The sequence below is a fragment of the Penicillium rubens genome, assembly GCF_028828025.1.
Source record: "Penicillium rubens strain IBT 27055 chromosome Unknown utg000004l_segment0_segment0, whole genome shotgun sequence".
NCBI lineage: Eukaryota > Fungi > Ascomycota > Eurotiomycetes > Eurotiales > Aspergillaceae > Penicillium > Penicillium rubens.
Genome location: NW_026890602.1, coordinates 4,322,156 through 4,339,074, shown reverse-complemented (window position 1 = coordinate 4,339,074; position 16,919 = coordinate 4,322,156). Strand labels below are relative to the sequence as shown.

Here is a 16,919-nt window from a genome sequence, read left to right as displayed (position 1 = left end):
TGAGGGTATTCAGAATGGCTCCTGCCGCAGTCTGTAGTCCGTATCCTAGTGGCGGAAACAAAGCAAGATCGGTGTCAGATCGCACTTTGACCAGACTTGATCTGTGTACAACTGTTTGACGTGCTAAAGAACTTTGCCCAAAAAATCGGCTGAATAGGGCTCTTTTGTAAGTACGCCCGCGGGGCTGTGGTGTTGTTATCCGCAATGAGAGCGAACCAATTATAGAAGTAACAGAAGTTACCTTTTGCATAAGTAATCTTGGAGTTGGCAGAAAAAGAATATGTTGGAATTAGTTCAAATACATTACCAACGTTTAATTGCGCCTTATTCGACTTGGAGGCGCATATACACAAAGTACCTAAACCTACTAGCTTTTCTACATTACTTATACATATCACGAGGTTATTCGTGTCTGCACTATTTATAGTGCTGTAGCACTCCCGCCGTAGCACTGCAGTACCGAACCAAGGGCCTAGTGCTGTGACAGCACCGGTGCTGCGGGACTTGTCAAGGCCTAGTGTACATATTTCGAGATCCCACATTGTGTGACATAAATACGAGGTACATATTCGATTGCTAAGAATATAGATTCGGATTAGGTTGATAAGACCCAAATTAAAGAAAAAGTATCACGCTTCGTATATTGCATAGGATACATGTGGAAGTACATATTTCTTGTCAAGTGAGAGGCTTCAACCGAGCCACGTCTATACACCTCCAATCTCATTCCAAACCAACGTCCAGATGATCAAAGCGCGGCAAGAGCCAATGCAGCTGCAACACCACCGGCAGCCCAGCGCGCGTTTCCAGTAATCATAGGCATAGCAGCGTTACCAGATTCAGTCTGACTGGTGGCAGCAGCACTGCTGCTATCGGAGGACTCGATAGTGCTAGCACCACCGGTAGTTGAAGCGGAGGTTGTCAAAGTAGCGCCGCCAGTCGAGGCAGCGGTAGAAGCCGATACGGAGGCACCAGTAGTGGGGGCAGCCTTCTCCGTTCCAGTTCCGGTGATAGTGACAGGCATCAAAGCGCCACCACCGGGGATTTCAGTGAGGGCGACGGCGGAGGCGAAGGTGGTGGTTAGGCCTTCCTCGTCGAGGCTTACGGCGCAGGTCACGCTTACGGAATCATAATTGCAGTTCTCGGCGATAGACCTGTTTCAGGAAATGATCAGCTATGACTTGTGGGGGGAGACGTGGATTCCTTGTAGGGCTGGATATACTCACATACGTCCCGTGCTGTATGCCATGCTGACGGTTGAAGAGCCTTGGGCCACGGTTATGCCATTAGAGGGAAGGCCGCATTCGGTGGAGTCAACGCCAGCAGCACACTTGATAAGATATTTGGTCATAGAATCGGTCTGGGATAATATTGGTTAGGTTGTTGTGGTAGATTGATAGAGGGATGGTTGTGCTTACAGTGCCAATGACCTTGCCCTCAAGCGGCTGCTCATCGATGCCAATTAGGAAAAGAGAGACTGTCTCGGCAGCGATAGCGGCAGTGGCACCAGCCAAAAGGGCGAAAGATTGGATACGCATATTGTATTGATTTAAAGAATGTCGGGGTATATAGTCAAACGAGCGACAGGAATGGAAATAGTGAAAAGAGGGATAAAAGATGGATAAGAGGCCCAGATGGAGCGGCCAGCGCCTTCATATACAAGAATTTATTTTCAGGGTCTGGGCAGTTTTGGGCCAGAGTGCAGTCCAAAGCCATTTCGGATAATTGCATGCATCGCGTGGAAACGGAAGCATCCTATTGGCCTTTTCTTCCAAGGTTTGTATTTTGAAGGACTAAGCGATACTCTCTAGCCTGTTTAGGCGCTAGCGTGGTGCTAGTGTCGCCCAAAGTTATACCGCTATACCTAATTAGGCCATTTGAACCCCTTAGTGGCTGCCAAAATAACTCTTTTGCCCCTAAAAAGTTCGGATCGATCAAACTTCCCGGTTTTCGACCAATTTTACATCGCAGGATAAGGTTTCTGGGGGATCTGGATTTTGTTCTTTTGGCCATATTTGACTTACCTAGGTATGTACTGATGGGGCTATGTTCCGGTAGTATTGTAGTATCTGTCTGAAAGTAGCTCGAAGGAATTACTACCGGACATTCTGCTGGGCAGACAACCGTTTTGCATCGAATAATATCTTCCTTCTTGCATGGAATCAAAATCAGAGATTAATAATTGCAGGCGTTGAAACCCGAAGCCCTCGGAATCTTATTAAGGTTTCGCCTCTGCAGTATCCGAAGAAACAGCCTTTTGTCGGCGGAAATAATACTGAACACAAAGAACGAAAGTGAGGATCCACGAGGCACCAGCTATCGAGCAGATTGCAGTGAGACCATGTAAGTACTTTGGGGCATCGGAAGTGCGGAAAATCTGCGACCCAGCGATACCAGCACAGTTAGCAGCCATGACCACCAACGCCATGGCAACACTTCGTTCCTGGGGTGTTCGGCAGTAGAATGACAACCAGCCGACATTCAAGATACTAATATCTGGTCAGAGCGGATTATAGACATGGGAGGGCAGAGAACTTACTGCATGCTGCAGTACGAGATGTTAGCGACGGCAATGACGCCGTACCGGTGCCATTGGGAATCGTGAGGGTTACTCGTTCGAAGACAAGCGTACGAAATCACATTCCAAGTGATAGCCAGGAGCACAAAGGGTCCGCGGTGTCTCGTTTTGTCTCTGTCAATGGTTAGAATCCGGTTCACTAAGATGATGGTCATAGCAAGTACTCACGCAGCAAAAGACAGACCAATCAGCCAGATCATACTACAGTATACAGGAACAGAAGCCAATGCATTTGCCCTGACGGCACCGAAGCCCAGCGATTTGATCATGCTGGGAGTGTATTGGGTTAGACCCGAGAAGCCAGACATGGCCACCAAGGTCACAAAAACGTGTTGCAGGATGCGTGGCTGCTTGATGGTCTGCCAAATATCAGAGCCGGAAATCTGGATATGCCCTTTGGCCTTGAGGGGGTCATCTAGCAGAACGCGGTTGCGGATGATGTGCGACTCGCGCTCGGTGAAGTAACTCCAGCGCCCGAAAGCGATCAATGGACGCCCGTCTCCAGCCGATGGAGGCACAAGGAGAGTGAAAACGATTGCAATGAAGAGGGTTATCAAGCCCTCGACTAGAGTGTTCATTAGACGAGCTCGGGTTGGCAGGATCTATAGTTCCGATATAGTTCCGATCTGCACTTACCCAGGAAGATCCATCTCCATCCCTCCATACCATGGGTGCCGTTCAGCTGCAGAAGACCAGCTGATATCAAGCTGGATGTAGCCGATGCAAACATCTGCCCATAAAAGAAAAGACTGGTGCGAAGACTAGTCTCATCCTTCTTATACCAGGTGGAAAGGTAGTATAGAGCGCCTGCGGGTTGTCAGTTGGTTATCCAAGCGCAAATAGCAATTTCCATACCAGGAATAAACCCGCCCTCGCAGAATCCTAGCAGAATTCTCGTAACCAGGTACCCAGGATACGACTGAACAAAAGCCTGGAAGGTAGCAACCAAGCCCCAGGCGAACAACTGCCCCGACAACCAGACACGGGGTCCTATTCGCTGCATAATAATATTCGATGGAATTTCAGAGAGAACAATGCCCGCTGACAGCAGCTGTGATCCGATATTAATTTGATTTGTTGTGATATTGAGGTCTTTAGTGATGGTCGATGTTAAGACGGCGCTAATATTCCCGCGATCCATCTGCAAGGCGAAAAAGGCGACTGCTAGAATAGGGATGAGGATAAAGTCGACCCTGGCAGGAGCTTATTAGCAGGATGCATATAGTCGATGTGTAATAACCGTTAACTACACGTACTTTCTCCGAACGGCCGATTCTTCCACATCCCAGTCTTTGACGATATGGTCAAGCTCACTCTCACTCGGAGGTGAGTCGTTGACCTGCTCGCCTATTCTGTGTTTCTCATCGAAGATATCTTGGTCTGCCATCTTGTGATTTAAAGAAGCTTGCCAAAAAGATAAATGAATAAACGAACAAAACAGCCAGTATGTTGTATATGGGGGCGATCAACTTCTAGATTGGCGAATGTATAGGAACTCTCCGGGCGGGTTGGGTACTACTCTTATAGAAAAGAGGAAACAGCTAAGATAAAGGATTGCGTAGGTCAATTAACTAGAAATGGGCTAAAAAAAAACAACCAAAATGCGTGCCAATGCGACTTTTTGATGTCGCGACACGGGGAGATATGGCGCAATCACTATCTGAGGGGATTTTCCGAGGGCGCATTTGGCTATTGGCCTTGGGATATGGAGATGATGCTTTGATTTCTATTTGATGGGAGCTCTCCTTCTTGACTTTGGTTAATCCGGAAGTCTATGGCGTTGATTCGGATGCTCATACTTGCCGTCAACATTCAACCCCTCCTAGTAAATACTACACCTAAATTCTGAAATAGTCCTCAAAGGTAATCAATTTAGATCAATATTTAAATCCCTAGAGTTAATTAAATTTCATTTACACCCACACATCCCAAGACACGCCGTGTCGACTAGTCAACGGCACCTGTGCACCTTCCGCTTCCACGATGTATCCCGAATCACACCAGTCAAACGAGACCTGAGGCTGTGCGCCATAAAAGCCATCATACTCCTTGTTCAAGGCATGTTGGAGAGTACTAACTGGGTCTACCGGTTGGAGGACATCCCAAGGCTGGATGCAAGTCACACCCTGGCAAGACTTCAGGACCATCAAAAGAGCATCAAGTCGGTTGATGGCCTGGTTCAAACTGCGACCGAGAATACGGGTCTCATTGATACCTGCATGGGAGGTGGTCGGGTACAGATTATTCAGCTGGTACGGATCAGTCTGCAAAAAGGTCAGTCGTTGTGATGAAGAATCAAGGTACTATTTACTGACCGACAGATCGTACAGTTCGTGCTCGTTATTACACCAGACAGAGTAGTACAGATTGTAGCCCTCTCCAAGTAAACGGACAGATTTGTAGGTGTTGTTTGGGATCATGGTTGAGCCTCCGGGGCCTGTCTGGGGATTAGTATCGCATATTTCGCAGAGACCATGAAAATATTGCCTGGACTTACCAATGCCGCTATAAGCACCTTCCACGACAGCAGACCCCCAATACTCCACCGTAACATGTTCATGGCGCTCCCCCTCAAACTCTGGCGTCACAGGAATGGCCGTACCATCGAAATCATCCCTCGCTGGAATACCCGCAAGGTGGAACAATGTCGGCGCTAAATCGACATGAGTAGTCACTGCATCCTGTACATATCCCTTGGTAACGCCTGGTCCACGAATGAACAAGGGAACGCGAATATCCTCCTCAAACCCACAGGTTTTCCCGGGCGGCAGTCTATGTTGACCAATATGGAATCCATTATCCGAGGTATAGATAATATAAGTATTGTCCAATTGGCCACTCTCCTCTAGTCGGGTAACAAGCCCATCAACCAATTCATCAACACCCTGCAAGGCGCGCAGACGCGAGCGATAAAAGTGATCGTGATAGTCGACAACCGATTGGTTCTGCAGGGGGAGATCGTGAACCCAGCTGACTCCACTTGGCTGCGCAACAAAAATAAGGTCAGTCACAATTGCCGAACACGAACACGTTAATTCAAAGCAAAGCCGCGCTCACCTGGTCCGAATTGAAATTAGCCGTGCGGGGTATCCTCACATCCTGGAACAGATGTTCGTGTCGTTCGAGGGGGATCGGCGCGGACATGTAAAAGTTCTCCGATGTAATATTGCCCGGATCGACATTCGAATGTGGTGCAACAGGAGACACGGCCAGGAAGAAGGGCCTCTCGCCAGCTAATGCATCATCGAGGAAACCCAGTGCTTTTCCCGTGATCACGTCGATGGTATGTTCGCCCTCGTGGCTGACAGGTGGTTCATGGTTCCGCTGGTAAGTCGAATTCCGATAAGAATAAGTATATGGATCGAGAAGGAAATCAGATGCGTTGAATCCATTGATGTGTGGGCTGTGGTAGTTGTCCACCGTATGTGCGTTGAACATTTTTCCCGTGTAATATGTATCATACCCCGCCCCTTGCAGCCAAAGCGGGAGGAAATCATCGTTGAAGCCGCGCTCGACGAATTTGGGATATCCACCGTAGGGCGGATGGACATCGGTCACATTTGTGTTATGTGCCTGGCGACCGGTCCATAGACTCACGCGTGATGGACAGCATAGGGCTGTTGTGACAAAATGGTTGCGGAAGAATGTGCCCTGGTCGCGGATGTGCTTTGTGATTAGGGGAGTGTATGATATGGAGTCGAGTTGGAGGTCTTGGTCATCGGTTATTATGAAGAGAATATTTGGTTTGCGTGGTTCTGCTTCGCTATGTTTTAATACGGATTGAAGGGCTGATTGCATGGATTGGAGATTGAGGGCAATAACGCCTTCGGCGATGAGGCCGACCAGGGCAGTGTTTAATTTCATGAGGTGAAGGGGAGAGGGATGAAGGTAAGAGTCTATAACTACGTACTCCCTCGCACTCCCTAGTGCGTAGTTATATAAATCCAATGTGGAGAGTGGAAATGTGGAGCGGATGATGCCATCCATGACCCTGATGGCGGGAGATGAAGTTGTACACTTCTACTGAACATAAGATATTATACAACATAGATATTATAGGTATTATATTATAGATGTTATAGATACTATAGACAATCTAATGTTAATGCAGTACAACGGAGAATTAATTCTCACTCTTTCGTATACCTCTACAGAGTAGATGCAAGAGAAAGAAGTATAAAAGTGGATTGCGTGCTTTACGGCGACGAGCACAACTTATCTTTCACTAACTATTTATCCGGAATAGACGAAAAACACACATATTAAATATGTATACTAAATATAAATAGCTCTGGTTCACAGGGAGTTGCCGATATATGCCAAATCTGCAATGCATGATTAGCTCCCCATCTACTTCTTCACGTACATATATATCGAACATATATATCGAACTCACTCGAGATCTTTCCCCACTTGACCATATCGCAGAACAGTGGCTATAAGGTATTTTGGATTTCTGTGAGATGGGGATTTTATCAAAGCTTGAAGTCATCAAAAAGGATATAAAAAAAGACAGTTCTAGGACGTAATGCTGAACAGTTGACCACATCACTTTGATCCCCAAAATTTGCGGGACAAGCTTTTTCGTCCCAAATCCCAAATCCCATCCCACCTATCTCTCCATTCACCTCCATCTCCCGCATTTCGAATAATATTGGAAGCGGTCCGGATTTTTTAAACGTTGAACAAGCTCCAATGACACCCACCTCTTCCCCGCCCCCCAAGATAAAGGATGTTGTGGTCAATATCCTGAATACGTTGGAGGTGATCGACCACGCAAATCTCACAGAATCTGAGATTCTAGACCTAGGAGTCTCCGCTGAGGGTTTCGACCCAAACAACGAAGATCCCGAGACCTCATGGCTTTTCATGCCGATTTCTAAGGAGGACATCAAACCCGGAAGGTCTCGGCCTCTAAGGCCAACTCGGTGAAAGCCCGCCTGTACGAGAGGTGTTCTAATGACGTATAGTTTCGAAGAGTTCGCTGGCGGCAATGAGGGATTCCTTGTCTCTACGAGTGGATAATGTCGAGGCGTTCATACCCCAGGCTGGAGAACTTGTTTGTTAGAAGAATGGTGGGATGGTGAAGACCTCGCTGGACCTTCCGTCCGTCTCATCATCTGCACAGAGGGGAGCGGCAAGGAAGGCAGTCTACTACAGAGTGAGCTCGGATCAATCGCTCAGGTCGTCGCGTTCCGCCGAACTCAGCCGGGTTCGAGACCTATCGTTTATTCCTAGTGAGATAAACTATATCACCCAGTACTCCCTATCCTAACAATCTCTTTCTATATAGGTACTCTTGCTTTCTCTCTTCGGGCCTCGACATAGGCGGATCATCCAAGCCTGTTACGACCGGCCCAATGATAAGCTCGAACTTCGGATTTCTCGAGTTTTCTGCTTTGCCATCAAAGGTGATGCGGCATTTGATACATTCCTTCGATTCACAGCCAGCTATCCACCTGAGATAGCAAATCCTCACTTTGGCACATCTCTTTGCGATAGGGAAGCACTCGTGCATGATGCTCTCCCTATTAGATCGAAATCTAATTTGAATAGTCTTTTTTGAGCCTTCTGTGGGAAGTCTTTTAATGTTTCATCTTTGACTTCTCAATTATAAACTACAAGGCTACACTACGATCGATGGTATATGTTATATATTTGCATAGTCAGGTGACAACCTCGGCGGCTCCCAAAAGGGAAACCCCCAAACCTCCTCCCCACCCGGCCACTCTCGGACCCTTTCCTTCGGGCGACCTGTTGGCCTCATCTCCCGTCACGTTCGCCAAGACCTCGGGCGCAGTTCACCCCCTCCACCCCACCAGCCCTACCCCAATCAAATCTCCCAGGGCCCGATATTATGGGTTATTCCTTGTGCACTATTGGATTGGCTGGACTAGTACACCTGGGCAGTCTGGGCAGTCTGGGGCGTCCATATTTTTCTTTTCAGGGGGTGAAGTTCATTTCTACATATGGAAGTGCCCCAGCCGTTTTGAACTGTGATCTACGGTTTCCGGGTCTAATATCACCAATATGCTCGGGCTCTCCCGTGCATCGCTGATTGCACCACTGCTAACCGTATGGATATGCTGCTCAAGTGAGTAAAGTGTCTGTTTGGTTGTGGTGAACTCAGTGCCTGGAACTTACCTTGCCAGATGCCTTCGCTGCCAATTGCAGCTCCACCTGGATCAAGTCCGTGGCTGATGCTGATAAACTTCGTCAGAACTGTCGAATCGTCTACGGACACGTCGGAATCGGTCCATTTGCTGACAATGGCACGGTCCATATCAACCTCGACGGTGTTGAAATGATTGCAGGCACCCTCGGGGAATCTCCTCTTATGCAGAGTGACGATGTCACCCAACCCTATTACACGCTCTCCAGTTCATCTTTGGAGGTAGTCGATGCAGTCGAAATTGGATACTACGGAACCAAAGTGGTCAACCTCTCGCTTCCGAGTCTCAAATCCGCGAGGGACTACTTTGAGGTAGGGAAACGGGCCTACAATCTGACCTACCTTGATATCTCGAGTCTGAACTTTGCGCCAAGCATTACGCTTAGCCCCCCGAATCTCACGACTCTCCACCACACAGGGTTGCGCAATGTGACAGCCATGAGTATTGACGCCATGAAAATCGACTCGCTCGATAGCTTGACTGATAATCAACTCAACATGAGTCAGGTTTTCATCCAAGGCCCCTTCCCGAATGTCAACGAAATTGCTATTGGTTTCATCTCTGCCAAACACCTCCACATCAATGACAATTCATCTCTCACTCTAGGAGGCTCCTCGACAACGGCAATGACCATCAAAGAACTTTCCCTCCATGGTATTACGGATCTTAAGCGTAGCGCACAGCTTCAGACACTCAAGGTTGATACTCTGAAGTTATCAAGCTCCATTTCTATCACTGACCTTGAAATCCCGTTTGATGATCTCCGCTCTCTTAACATCCAGCAACGATGGGAGACCCATCCCATGAAATCTATCACTCTTCCCCCCAAAGCTGTGGATTGGACAGGTGGCTTTGACCTCGACATTGTCGGCGCACCCGATCTGAATTTGACCTCGATTTACGGTGTCAACGACAAAGGCAATCGCGTTCAGACTTGGTACTGGCCAAAGAATGTCTCGCGTATTCGGATTTCCGACGTTACTGTAGGAAATGCATTCTTGTATGTGTTGCTCCCTCGCAGCTATAGAGTGGTCATGAAAGCTTACCCAAACAAATAGTGATCCTTTTGTCGCGCAGCAGAAGGGCCCTTGGGACAGTCAATTTCCTCCATCGGCCGTACGTTCATTTGGAGTTAGTCCATCAGTCAACTCTAGTTTTAACTGCACGCCATTCGTTGAGCTCCAGAGCATGGGTCGTTTGCCGGACGTTCCATTCATGTGCGACGATTCCAAGCCGCCTACCAGTGGCGTTCCTGTTCATCTACCAATTCCGCTCAGCCTTGTCAGTGCCGTGCTTGCGGTCTGCATCTTGATGCTATAAATGAATTCCCCAACTACAAGGGCCGTGCAGTATTGTGTCATACATTGAGTAGCGAAGCCCGTTTACTTTTCTCAGCAGGAATGATATTCTTGTAAATTTTCAACTTTCTTATCAACAACAATAAAACATAGGTTATATTGCTGAACGTCGTGGGTATTTAAATAAATCGCAGTTCCTTCCCAACTTTCATATCATCACACACGCCAATGCTGTCTTTGTTGCCCTGAACTTCCCGTTTCTACCGCACTTGCACCTTTTATACTACGACCGCAAGCATCCACACCACATCAACACCACTCTTCTTTGAACTCACTTCAGCCTCACTTCTCATTCACTTCCCCATCGCCTTCCTATCACTAATTATCAACCCTCACTTCGAACTCACTCTCCCCCAGATTCCACCTATCTATTACAGCAACCCACCTCATTGCATCACGGCAACAAGAACTTAAAGGCTAAACGGGCAACGAAAAATGATGCGCTTAATAAGCATATCACTCGAACCTGTAAGAAGTCCGTGAAATGGAAGGGGAAGACACGGATGCTGTCAGGGAGTCCCGACTATGGCATCTGGTATGGAGAGGAGGAAGACCTCGACTTGAACGTTGTCATCATGGAGGCCAAGAGACCGAACAGTGCTAGTGAAGGGGTTCCGCAGGCGCTGGCATATATGGGTAAGTACCTCACGATGTCGTCGTCATAACGCAGTCTTAGGCTGATCTAGCAAAAGGGTGCGTCCACAAGCAGCGTAAAGACCTTGGCAAAGCAGACACCACCGTCTACGGTATCTCCACCGATGCTATGAATTTCACGTTCATGAAGCTGGACAATAAGTCTCAGGTAAGTGTATCTAAATCGTGTTAGTAACCCTGATTCTAATGTTTACAGTGGTCTTTCAAGCTAGTCGGTGTCGTTGCAAATGGGTTTGAACAAGTGCTTGGTCTACTGGTGTACCTGATGACGAAAGCGGCCTTGATGTCACCCGCCTCCTCCAGACACGCATCTCGTCGGGCACAACAAGGATCAGGGGGGTCTGAGTTAAGCTTCGACCATGACCCCGAGAACTATGATCAGATGGATATTGCCTGATTTCGTCGCTCCATTCGGCCTCTGGCCTCCTTTCTTGCAGGTAGTTAACCTCGACACTTTTTTAATTTGTTCTCTTTATCTCTTATACATACTTATATTCCTGTCACCGAGTCATGTGACGACGGCTGATATTCATAGCCCCGCTTAGTCTAGCCACAATGCATCATCTTCCCCTTCCTTAGCATATTGTGCTCACAGATGGTAGCATGTCCCGTGTTGCTCCAGAGGGTGTCCTTTGGGTTGAATTTTAATTTTTTCTAAATCTGACAAGCTAGACTTCGGCTAGGTCTCTAGCTGGCCAGGTCAGGTCAATCCTCTTAGGCGACGTCGACGTCTCCCTCTATTATCGACGTCCGTCTCCCGTCTTCTTTGTTTTCTCGTTCGTTATCATATTCATATTAACTGGTTAACTAGTGACGACGACGTCCGGTTTACACTCTCTGATAGATAAGTCGCGAGCCCGCGCTCTTATCCTCGCGTAATAGTTCAGACTATACCGAGGCGAGTTATATAACGGAAGTAGCGCTACTATTATACCTACCGTTATTAACCTTACACCTACGATTTCGATTCTACCACTTTACTCCCTATTTAAACCCTACTCTAGGAAGCTACCGCGTCCCTACTAAAACTCCCGTCTAACGAGGATCCTTTCCCGTCCGACTAGCCGATTGATCGGTTATCTCTTAGTATAGCCGTTTACGAGTTTCTATATCTAATAGACCGACTTAGGTTTATCGATCTCCTATAGATAGGTCTATAGCCTATCTAACCGCTAGGTCGACGTCGATTAGCTACTAGTCCCTAAATAACGTCTAGCGATACCCCCTCCGTCCGCTATATTATCGTAACTATAGGATTATTAGGACGCCCCGCGCCCTAGGCGATAGATATTATTATAAGATATCGGACCTAAATTATACCGCGCTTAGCCTATAACTAATATCTTCTTACGCCCTACTATATCTAGTCTCTCTCCTAATACGCCGGATTTAAGATAAATAATACTAGAGGCACTAACTAACCTAGCCGTACGATAGGCTATATAATAAGCGTCTATAGATTAAGACGCTTTTATACCGCCTATCACTTATTATATACGCTATAATTAGGCTAACGTCCCCGTTCGATAGGATACGTCCTAAAAGGTATCGGAAATTAGTATATTCGACCTATCTATTACTACTAATAGCGGTATAACTAATCTTAATAATACCCTATACTTTACCGATATCGGTTTATTTATTTAACGACTTAAGAGTATAGTATATATACGGTCTAAGGATACTATCCGAAAGAATGTCCTATAGTGCTTATAGGATATAACTCTTAAGTAGTATATAGCCGCCCTAAATAAAATAGAACGTTCCGCGTTAATATCTAACCCGCTAGATTATAAATTCGGTTAGTATAACGTCTTTAAATAAAAGTTTAAACCGATCTACGCCGATATAGTCGATAAGATTAATAATACTATATATAGCTAGCGTGATATTAACTAAAGAACGGACGTTTAAGACTACGCCCTAGAGATACTAAGGCTCTATAATACCCTAGGGATAATACCGAACCTAGTTAATAAGATAACTAAGATCCGTTAAAACCTAGAACCCTCCTTATAATATAATATTCCTAATCCTACCCTATCTACCGCTCTAGACGATCAGCTAGTAGTCCTTAATAGACGATATAGGGATTAGATAGAATAATCCTCTTAGAGAGTATTAGTATATTAGTATTAGTACTAGAGCTCCCGTTAGACTAGGACCCTATTCCTATAGACTCCCTACTAGGTATAGGAATAGCGGCCGAGACCCTAGTTCCCTAATACTAACGGCGTTAATAACGAATAGATATAGCCGCTATACCCCCCTAGGAACCCTATATAGCTAGGACTACTACCCCTACGTCCTCTATAGATATAAAGGCTACCGTTCTATAGGTATAGTACTCTACCCCCTTATCGCTAGTATAATAACGCCGATAGACTAATCGAACCTATAGAATAAATACTAGCTACTAATCTAGAGCGTGTCTAGGATAAGGGCACCTAGGATATAGTTAAACTACGCTAGTTTCCTCCTTAGGTATACCTATAGTATAGCTAATAAGCTTAGAAGGTATTCTAAGCTAACGTTAACGAGGTTAATAATCTAGCTACCGAAGGACTCCTATATAAGGCGAAAGACGAATAGGATAGGTACTATACTAAGTACGACGCCTATATAGCTACGCTAGGCGACGCTCCTCCCGATAGTCCTAACGCCCTAAAGGAATAGCTATAAGAAATAGTTATATAAACCTACGCTCTAACCGAAGCTATAACGTTATACCTATAATATAGCGCGCTTTTCACTTCTAATAATAAACTATATTCGCACTTATCGATCTATAAGATACCTACGTTAGCTATTCCGGATCTTAATATAGTAGCTAGTTTTATATCCGCCGCCGCGCCTATTATTAAGTCCGATAGAGTATATCGCGGGGACCCGGCCTACGTCTTCCGGTCCTAGCGGTATACTACGATTATACTAGCCTTAGTAGACTTAAAAACGGTTATAGTAGTATACCTAGATTTAGGGTATATTATAACTTTAATCGATTCTAACTTAGCGAGGTCTCTATCCGTTAAGATCGAAACCTATAACCCTATTATAGTTAAGGGTATCGGCTCTAGTCACTAGTTAGCCGAGTTTATATAGATCGATATTATATTTAAAGGCGAATATAGTATTATAAAGATTAATCTAGCGGTATATCTAGTTAATAACCTAAAGGTAAAGCTACTAGTAGGCGTTAACGTTATAGTACCTAAGGGATTCCTCCTTAACTTCGAACGATATATAGTCACTATCGCCTCTTATAAGAACTTATCTTTCCCTATTACTATCTATACTAAACCTAATCGCTTACTATTATATACTATATTCGCTATAATAAAGAGAACTCTATAGCTAGGAGAGATAGCTATAATCCCCCTTCGTCTCTAGACTAACCTCCCTAACTAGGATTTTATCTTTTATCTAGATAATCTACTATATTAGGCGTTTTCTATAATTATCGGTCCTAACTTTTCTATAATTTCGCTAATAAACACTATAATAGTGCTATAGTCTATTAACCGTTATATAAGACTAGGCACTCTATAAGAAATTAATAACGCTAGTATATATTTAGTTAGTCCTAAAGCCTTAAAATTATATAAGAATATTATCACTATATCTCTAATATCGACTAATATACCTATATACTAGACGACGCCTTTATAGTTAGAGATAATAAACTCGACTAATACGCCGCTAGAGAATTAGTATAAATCGAAATTCGGGGTTACTATCTACGCTAAAAGTCCTAATATAGCCGCTAAGTTATATAACCTTATTAACTCTTTCCCCGATATTTAGATAAAGAATACTATTATCGATATCCCTATTAACTAATAGATAACTCTTCTATTAAAAGATAGCGTAACCCTATCTAAACTAAAGGTCTATAAGTTATCTAAGGAGGACTAAGAATTTATTAATAAGATCTATAATAATCTCTACACTTAAGGAAAAATGTTCTATATAACCTAATATATCCCTACCGCTTACCCTATTTTTATTATCTAAAAGATAAATATATTATATAATAGTATAATAGAATAAGTCGGCCGGGCTATTATTAACTATCGCGCCTTTAATAATATACTCTAAACCGATTACTATCCTAATATAATATAGGAGGATATACTTTAATTTTACTAGAGAAAGAAATTTCTTACTATCCTTAACTATAGTAGTTAGTATCACTAACTATATATATACTTAGATTCCCTAAAGTTTTAAGCTATTTATAGCTATAGGGGTATAGAAATTATAACGGTCGTTATTATAGGAAATAAGAACTCGGTACTCTATATATAGCGCGTTATTAAAAATATCCTACGCCGCTTCTATAAGAAAATTAAAGTCTATATTAATAATATATTCGTCGCTTCTAAGTTGTTTCCTAAATATTTCTTAGACTTATCGGATATTCTCTATAAACTTTATAAGGTCTATATCTTTCTTAAACCGAAAAAGGCGTTTATCGGCTTCCCTTCTCTAGTTATACTCGGTTAATATATTAATAACCTTAGTATAACGACCCGCTAGGAATAGTTAAAGGCTATCTTAGATCTCTCCTTTCCTAAGACTTACTAATAATTAGAAACGTACTTAGGTATAACGTCTTTATTTAGAGCGTATATCGACTATTATATAGTAAAGGTAGACCCCCTATAGTAGCGGAAGATATAGCTTTTATAATAAGGTCCTCTTACTAGTTCTCTATATAGATAGTACGCCTAATAAATAACCCTAGATAACCCTATAGAGGCTAAGTATATAGTATTCGATACCCTATAAGCTAAATTTAATAATCCACGCTAGCTATATCACTTCGATAGATTATAGTAGCTATATATTAACGTTAACTTATCTAAGAAGCGAGGATATAGAGCTATAATCTACTATATCGCTAGATCCTATTATTACGCTAACCTTATAAAACCACCGCTATTAATAGTGGTTAAGCCTATTTACTTTCTAAGTTATATACTATTATTAGTAGAGTGAAACTATTAGCCTACCGAGCTAGAGATTACTAGCCTTATATAGACCTTATATAAGGTCCGTTATATAGTATAAGCGGCGCCCGCCTATCTATTAGTAGTAATCTATATAGACTATAGTGCTATAGTTACAATCGCTACTAGTACGATACTAAAATCTATATCTCTAGAAAGACTTAACCTCCGCCTTATTAGAGTATCCTAATATATCTAGACGTTTTATATTAAGGTCTACTATAGGTCTAGTAAAAGTAATAAGGTCGCTAACGCCCTATCTCGATTACTAACTACCGAGGATAAAGCGGCTCCCCTACTATCTAATAACTTAGATACCCTACTAGTTAACGTAGTATTAGGAATAACGCCTAATTATATAATAGACCTAGCTATTAGTACTTACTATAAGGCGGCTATTAGAGCTATACCTATTACTATCTTAGAAATATCTAATAAGTTTAAAACTAAAGTATATAAAGGGTATATTTAGGATATACGCTAGATAAATATTATCGCTACCCTACGCGGTAAACGTGATCTCCCTAATAAGGATAGGGCTAATCTACCTTATAACTTAGATAAGGAGGGATTCCTATAGTATAAAGGACGCCTCTATTTACCGCGTACGTTAATAATAGACGTCTTTAAAATAGTATATAATAACTAGCACTACCTCGCTTTCGATAGATCCTAGGAATATCTCGACTCTACCTTAGTCTTTTATTAGGGCTATAAACTTCTTAAGGATTATATTCGTTATTATCTAGAATATCTATAGAATAGGACGAGATAATACTATCTATATAGCTCTTTATAACTAATCACTTCTCCTTTAGTCCCTTTCTACACTATCACTATAGACTTTATCCTAGGACTACTAACGTCCGCCGCTAGAAATAATACTATCCTATCTAATATAGATAAGTTTTTAAAAGCGTTACTCCTTATCCCTAGAAGATCTATATAGATAGGCGAGGAATAGGCTATTATAGTATTAACGTACTTCTAATAAGCGAATTAGGGATTACTATAGGTAGTTATTAGCGACTAGGATAGACGTTTTATTAAAGGTATATAGCGCCGTATCTTTACTAACCTCTAAACTTACTTAATATTTATAACCGCTTATTACCCTTAAGCGGATAGTTAGTTAGAACGCACT

General features: G+C 43.6%; 6 protein-coding genes across 6 annotated transcripts; 3 read left to right on the top strand and 3 right to left on the bottom strand.

Moving 5' to 3' along the window:
* Positions 1-748: 748 nt before the first annotated feature.
* On the bottom strand, positions 749-1,538 carry N7525_011581 (uncharacterized protein; the record flags this gene model as incomplete). The annotated part of the gene is made up of 3 exons (XM_002560425.1): positions 749-1,154; positions 1,227-1,360; positions 1,419-1,538. The coding sequence occupies 3 exons, from the start codon at positions 1,536-1,538 to the stop codon at positions 749-751; spliced, it is 660 nt and encodes a 219-aa protein (XP_002560471.1).
* A 680-nt stretch (positions 1,539-2,218) lies between these two features.
* On the bottom strand, positions 2,219-3,965 carry N7525_011580 (uncharacterized protein; the record flags this gene model as incomplete). The annotated part of the gene is made up of 6 exons (XM_002560426.2): positions 2,219-2,489; positions 2,540-2,692; positions 2,747-3,143; positions 3,215-3,385; positions 3,434-3,771; positions 3,835-3,965. 6 exons carry the CDS (start codon positions 3,963-3,965, stop codon positions 2,219-2,221), a joined length of 1,461 nt encoding a protein of 486 aa, XP_002560472.2.
* A 526-nt stretch (positions 3,966-4,491) lies between these two features.
* On the bottom strand, positions 4,492-6,442 carry N7525_011579 (sulfatase family protein; the record flags this gene model as incomplete). The annotated part of the gene is made up of 4 exons (XM_061215537.1): positions 4,492-4,842; positions 4,894-5,015; positions 5,076-5,562; positions 5,636-6,442. 4 exons carry the CDS (start codon positions 6,440-6,442, stop codon positions 4,492-4,494), a joined length of 1,767 nt encoding a protein of 588 aa, XP_061068049.1.
* An 831-nt stretch (positions 6,443-7,273) lies between these two features.
* On the top strand, positions 7,274-8,144 carry N7525_011578 (uncharacterized protein; the record flags this gene model as incomplete). The annotated part of the gene is made up of 4 exons (XM_061215536.1): positions 7,274-7,506; positions 7,549-7,595; positions 7,626-7,804; positions 7,872-8,144. The coding sequence occupies 4 exons, from the start codon at positions 7,274-7,276 to the stop codon at positions 8,142-8,144; spliced, it is 732 nt and encodes a 243-aa protein (XP_061068048.1).
* Positions 8,145-8,608: 464 nt separating this feature from the next.
* On the top strand, positions 8,609-10,050 carry N7525_011577 (uncharacterized protein; the record flags this gene model as incomplete). Its single annotated transcript, XM_002560431.2, has 3 exons — positions 8,609-8,672; positions 8,731-9,751; positions 9,810-10,050. Coding segments are annotated over 3 exons (1,326 nt in total), but the record flags the coding sequence as incomplete, so codon positions are not given.
* Positions 10,051-10,612: 562 nt separating this feature from the next.
* N7525_011576 (uncharacterized protein) lies at positions 10,613-11,160 on the top strand (the record flags this gene model as incomplete). The annotated part of the gene is made up of 3 exons (XM_061215535.1): positions 10,613-10,745; positions 10,796-10,911; positions 10,960-11,160. 3 exons carry the CDS (start codon positions 10,613-10,615, stop codon positions 11,158-11,160), a joined length of 450 nt encoding a protein of 149 aa, XP_061068047.1.
* Between the last annotated feature and the right edge of the window lie 5,759 nt (positions 11,161-16,919).